The sequence below is a fragment of the Schistocerca gregaria genome, chromosome 8, assembly GCF_023897955.1.
Source record: "Schistocerca gregaria isolate iqSchGreg1 chromosome 8, iqSchGreg1.2, whole genome shotgun sequence".
NCBI lineage: Eukaryota > Metazoa > Arthropoda > Insecta > Orthoptera > Acrididae > Schistocerca > Schistocerca gregaria.
Genome location: NC_064927.1, coordinates 457,822,271 through 457,828,270, shown reverse-complemented (window position 1 = coordinate 457,828,270; position 6,000 = coordinate 457,822,271). Strand labels below are relative to the sequence as shown.

The following is a 6,000-nucleotide window of genomic DNA, read 5'->3' as shown; positions in this document are numbered from 1 at the left end:
AGCCTATCGCGAGATTGCTGCTCACGTTGGTCGAGATCCAATGACTGTTAGCAGAATATGGAATCGGTGGGTTCAGGAAGGTAATGCGGAATGCCATGCTGGATCCCAGCGGCCTCGTATCACTAGCATTCGAGATGACAGGCATCTTATCCGCATAGCTGTAACGGATCGTGCAGCCACGTCTCGATCCCTGAGTCAACAGTTGGGGACGTTTGAAAGACAATAACCATCTGCACGAACAGTTCGACGACGTTTGCAGCAGCATGTACTATCAGCTCAGGGACTATGGCTGCGGTTACCCCTGACGCTGCATCACAGACAGTAGGGCCTGCAATGGTGTACTCAACGACGAACCTGGGTGCACGAATGGCAAAACGTCACTTTTTCGGCTGAATGCAGGTTCTGTTTACAGCATCACGATGGCCGCATCAGTGTTTGGCGACATCGCGGTGAACGCACATTGGAAGCGTGTATTCGTCATCACCATACTAGCGTATCACCCGGCGTGATGGTGTGGGTTCCATTGGCTACACGTCTCGTTTCAGATGTGTTACGACCCCTGGTTCTACCCTGCATTCGATCCCTGCGAAACCCTACATTTCAACAGGATAATGCACGACCGCATGTTGCAGATCATGTACGGGCCTTTCTGGATACAGAAAATGTTCTACTGGTGCCCTGGCCAGCACATTCTCCAGATCTGTTAACAATTGAAAACGTCTGGTCAATGGTGGCCGAGCAACTGGCTCGTCACAATACGCCAGTCGCTACTCTTGATGAACTATGGTATCGTATTGAAGCTGCATGGGCTGCTATACCTCTAGACGCCATCCAGCCTCTGTTTGAATCAATGGCCAGGCGTATTAATGCCGTTATTACGGCCAGAGGTGGTCGTTCTGGGTACTGATTTCTCAGGATCTATGCACCCAAATTGCGTGAAAATGTTATCACGTGTCACTTCCAGCATAATATATTTACCCATTGAATACCCGTTTATGATCTGCTTTTCTTCTTGGCCCAGTAATTTTAATGGCGCGTTGTGTAATTTTTTTCTTAATATTTTTGCTTTTTCTGCCCGCTTCTATTATTTTAATAATGGGACGTAACAGGGTAATTTATCTCCATTCGAGGTATCTGTATTCAGTGGTCGAGGAAAGAACGGACATCATTATAGATCGGTCATACATCCAACATTGCGTCCGGCGTGTGCGACTCGAAGGACATGCACCGCCCGGAGACTTAATATAGCGTTGACTGAGAGGTGTGGTTACGGTGTGGTGGGAGGTGGTGGGGGAGTGGGGATAGTTAGGCAGATGCAGAAGGAAGTTAGTATTTGGGTAATGTTCCCGCTGCTCTATATAACACGGCCCGCATCTCAGCAGAGCTGCTGGGTTCCATTACGGGCGGTACTTCCCTGTGTCAGGGACGCGCGAGACAGAAAAGGCCGTAAGTCAGGTGGTGTCTACGAGGACGAAGTGGCGCGAAACCGCGGGCCGTGATCCGGCGCCGGGGCGCTGTTGACCCAGATGTAGCTGGGTGCCGTCACCGCCGCAGCCGCCGGGCTCGCTGTATACCGTATGTGTCGCACCAGCCAGTCGCCTGCGAAACCACCGCCAGAGTCGGCGCCGCACGGAAGCCGGTCGCCGAGCAGCTCAGCGCGCCGCCAAACCGGGGTGAGTGTCTGACAATATCGCTTGTCAAGCTTCTCCTGTCGGCGACCACATTCGCATATACCCGCTTTTCTTCGTTAGCTTCGTAACTTACTCTTACTACGAGGTGAACACGTACTCTGGCTACAAATTTTCGGTGTTCGTTCACTCCTCGGTTGACACGAGTTTGCCCGAGTGCAGACCAGTGCGATATGTGCTGTGTCCAAGTTGTATTCTAGGAACTTCCCAAGTTGTGCCGCAAACCCCTCTTCTCCCCAATTCTGTTCAATACCTCCTCATTAGTTATGTGATCTACCCATCTAAGCTTCAGCATTCTTCTGTAGCACCACATTCCAAAACCTTCTATTCTCTTCTTGTCCAAACTATTTATCGTCCATGTTTCACTTCTATACATGGCTACACTCCATACAAATACTTTCAGAAACGACTTCCTGATACTTCAATCTATACTCGATGTTAACAAATTTCTCTTCTCCAGAAACGCTTTCCTTGCCATTGCCAGTCTACATTTTATATCCTCTCTACTTCGACCATCATCAGTTATTTTGACCCCAAATAGCAAAACTCCTTTACTACTTCAAGTGTCTCATTTCCTAATCTAATTCCCTCAGCGTCACCCGATGTTGTTTCCAGTATTTCATATAATTATTCACCGAATTTAAAAATTTAAAATGTGTCATAATCTACTCACTGAGAGGGTTAACACCGTTAAGACAAATACAAGGGTACCCGTGCGAAACTTCCGCACTTTTATAATTTTAAATAAAAAAATAAAATAAAAATAAAATAGTTTTAAATAAACCTCGTCCGAACAGACCTCTGAACGCACAACGGTAGCAACCGACCGCCGTCTCATCCTCAGCGGAATGCCCTACTGCAGGAGTATATCGATGTGGTCAGCACACCGCTCTCGCGGTCGTTGTCGGTTTTCGTGACCACAAACGCTACTTCTCAATCAAGTAGATCCTCATGTGGTTTCACTTGAGCTGAGTGCGCCCCGCTTGCGAACAGGGCTCGGCAGAGAACCGTCACCCATCCAAGTGCTAGCCAAGTCCGACAGTGCTTAACTTCAGTGATCTAACAGGAACCGATGTTAGCACTGCGGCAAGGTAGTTGGCTTTAAAATAATGTCAGTATTCTGTACAAGTGTAGTTGTTAGGGTAAGAGTAACTGTGGGAATGAAGAGAAAACATCTTTAAAAATTAACCTAACGAGTGAAATAGTAATCATGAATAAATTTACATGAGTTGTCGCTGGGTATCACACCACTCCATCTTTAGGTTAGCGGTACAGCAACCTCTTGAAATGTTCAAGAAAGAACAGACAGTCTTAGTTACATAATGATTTTTTTATTTAGTTGATTTGTGACGCGTTTCACGGCATCATTATTAGACATCTGTGGGAAAAACAAGTTTCCTCAGTACAAATTTATGAGCCAGAATTCAGCTATAGGGCTACATTTTCATTTAAATAGAGCAACTGGGAAACCACGACCCGAGTTGTGAAAAGAGCTTAACCAAAGAGAAACTCGCCGGGTTAAACACGCAAAGACCACTGGCAAGCGTCTAGAATGTCCTGCAATCACCAAAAATGGCATGCTGTTCTACAAAAATTGGATGTACAATTTTTTTTTCTTTGCCTGCAGGACTTTCTGTACTCTTGGTAGTGGTCCGCGATGTCTCCTGTAATTTTCATTGGATGGACGTGCCACTTTTGGTCATTGCAGGACTTTCTGCATGCTTGCCAGTGGTCCTCGAGTGTTTTACCCGGTGAGTTTGTCTTTGGCTACGCTCTTTTTACACCTTGGGTCGTGGTTTCCCGGTTGCTTTATTTAACTGACAATGCAGCTTTATAGCTGACTCGTGGCTCATAAATTTGTACCAAGGAAACTTTTTTTCCGTAGATATCTGATGGTGCTTCTGTGAAAGTGGAATGCATCACAAATTAAATAACTAAAAAAAGATTTTGTAACAGATACTTCCTATTCTTTCTTGAACTATTGCTCGTAATTTCTAATTTCGGCCGTAATATTTACAATTACCCGTTGTTCAAGAGAAGTTGAACGAGAAATACGAATTTAAAACACAAAGAAGTGACTAAATGTGAAATGCATAGATTAGTGTTCGCTTCTTACCTGGTACGTCCACAGTAACCTCTAACTGCATTGTGAAATTTTAATTGCACGTCATACTTTATATAGGCTCGTTAGGCCGCAGTAGCAATATGTAAATTGGAATTCAAGGCGACAATGACAAATATGTTTGTCATTTCCGAAAGCATATTCGTTTAAAAAATTCTACCTGTACAACAAGCAGAAATAATGAACTGCCACAGTTGTCATTGTTATCATCTATTACAGTACCGGAATTAAGTTATCCTGTTATTAAGTACATTAAAACAAATAAAATAATGAAAAATCCAGGGTGTAATAAAATTTGGGAAGGATGGAAGGATAGACTGCTAATCACCACATAGCCGAGCTGTTGAAACGCAGATTGGCACAATAAAGGACTACTAAACACGCAGCCTTTCATCCAGAAGGTCTTCTTCTGAAATAGAAGAATAAAAGGCAGCCATAGACATTGGTCATGTGTGTGTGAGCTGCATTTACGTGAATTTATTTGTTTACAAGTCAAGTTCCGTAGCACCGAATTGAGGAGCAAATCTCCAAAGTCATGGAACGTGTCAGTACATGAAATTACGACATAGCAGTAAAAATGTTTATGGACCCGAAAAAAGTCAATACATAAGTTTAAGTAAACGCAATCAGTAATACAACAAGAATCAGCTTAATTTTTCACGGAAATCCTGGACAGAATAGAAGAAGTGACCCATGAGGAAGCTCTTCAGTTTCGATTTGAAAGCGTTGGATTACTGCAATAATTTTTGAATTCAAGTGGTAGCTCATTGAAAATGGATGCAGCAGTATACTGCATACCTTTCTGCACAAGAGTTAAGGAAGTCCGATCCAAATGCGGGTTTGATTTATACCGTCTGTTAACTGAATGAAAGCTGCTTATTCTTGAGAATAAGCTAATATTGTTAACAAGAAATGACAGTAAGGAATATTTATATTGAGAGGCCAATGTCAAAATACCCAGAATCGTGAGCAGCGGTCGACAAGAGATTAGTGAACTTGCACCACTTATGCCCGAACCGCCCCTTTCTGAGCCAGAAATATCCTTTTAGAATGGGAAGAATACCGTACGACATAAGCGAACGAAAATAAGCAAAGTAGACAAAAGTGAGTGTCGAACGATCACTCACTCTTTGAACAAGACCTGGAATGTGGGCTTTCCACTACAGTTTACTACCTATCTGAACACCCAGAAATTTGAACTGTTCAGTTTCACTAATCATATGCCCATTCTGTGAAATTAAAACGTCAGGTTTTGTTGAATTGTGCGTTAGAAACTGAAAAAAACTGAGTCTTACTGTGATTTAGCGTTAGTGTTTTTTCTGCAAGCCATGAACTTAGGTAATGAACTGCACTATTTGAAACTGGGCCCGTGGTGCACACAACATCCCCTACTACCAAGCTAGTGTCATCAGCAAACAGAAATATTTTAGAGTTACTCGTAATACTAGAGGTAATATCATTTACATAAGTAACGAACAGGAATGGCCCCAATACTGGATCCTGGGCACCCCCCCCCCCCCCCCAATCCCACTTGCCTGTACTCCACTCAGAAACCACATCACAACCATTCTCAACATTGTGAATAATGACCTTTTGCTGTCTGTTGCTAAAGAGGTGAACCAACTGTGAGCTACTCCTCTATTCTGTAATAGTCCAGCTTCTGGAGCGATATTTTATGACCAACGCAATCAAACGTCTTAGTCAGATAAAAAAAATACCTAGCGTTCGAAGCCTTTGTTTAACTCATCCATTGCCTCACAGAGAAAAGAGAATATAGCATTTTCAGTTGTCCAACGACTTCTAAAACTGGACTGTACATTTGATAGCAGATCGTGTGATATAAAATGATCAATTATCCTTACATACACAAACTTTTCAATAACTTTAGCAAACACTGATGGCATAGAAATAGGTCTAAAATTGTCTACATCATCCCTTTCTCCCTTTTTCTAAAGCGGCTTCACTACTGAGTACTTCAATCGTTCGGGAAACTGACCATTCATAAGGAAAAAAATTACAAATATGGCTAAATACGGGGCTAACATGTGGAACACAGTACTTTAATATTCTGTTACGCACTCCATCATATCCATGAGAGTCCTTAGTCTTCAGTGATTTAATTATTGACTCAATCTCCCCCTTCTCTGTATCACAGAGGAGTATTCCAGACATCAATCTCGGAAAGGCATT

At 43.1% G+C, this 6,000-nt stretch overlaps 1 protein-coding gene across 5 annotated transcripts in view; it reads left to right on the top strand.

Moving 5' to 3' along the window:
* Positions 1-1,366: 1,366 nt before the first annotated feature.
* LOC126284782 (putative fatty acyl-CoA reductase CG5065) overlaps positions 1,367-6,000 on the top strand; it is a 192,888-nt gene continuing 188,254 nt past the window's right edge. For 4 of the 5 annotated variants that reach the window (XM_049983946.1, XM_049983947.1, XM_049983944.1 and 1 more), the window contains exon 1: positions 1,591-1,673. Coding sequence is in view for 1 of the 5 variants with exons in the window: in XM_049983945.1 (XP_049839902.1) it covers positions 1,578-1,673 (96 nt within the window). In the remaining 4 variants the exon portion in view is untranslated. Of the gene's footprint in view, positions 1,674-6,000 lie in introns of all 5 variants that reach the window. The other variant, XM_049983945.1, reaches the window with a different exon arrangement.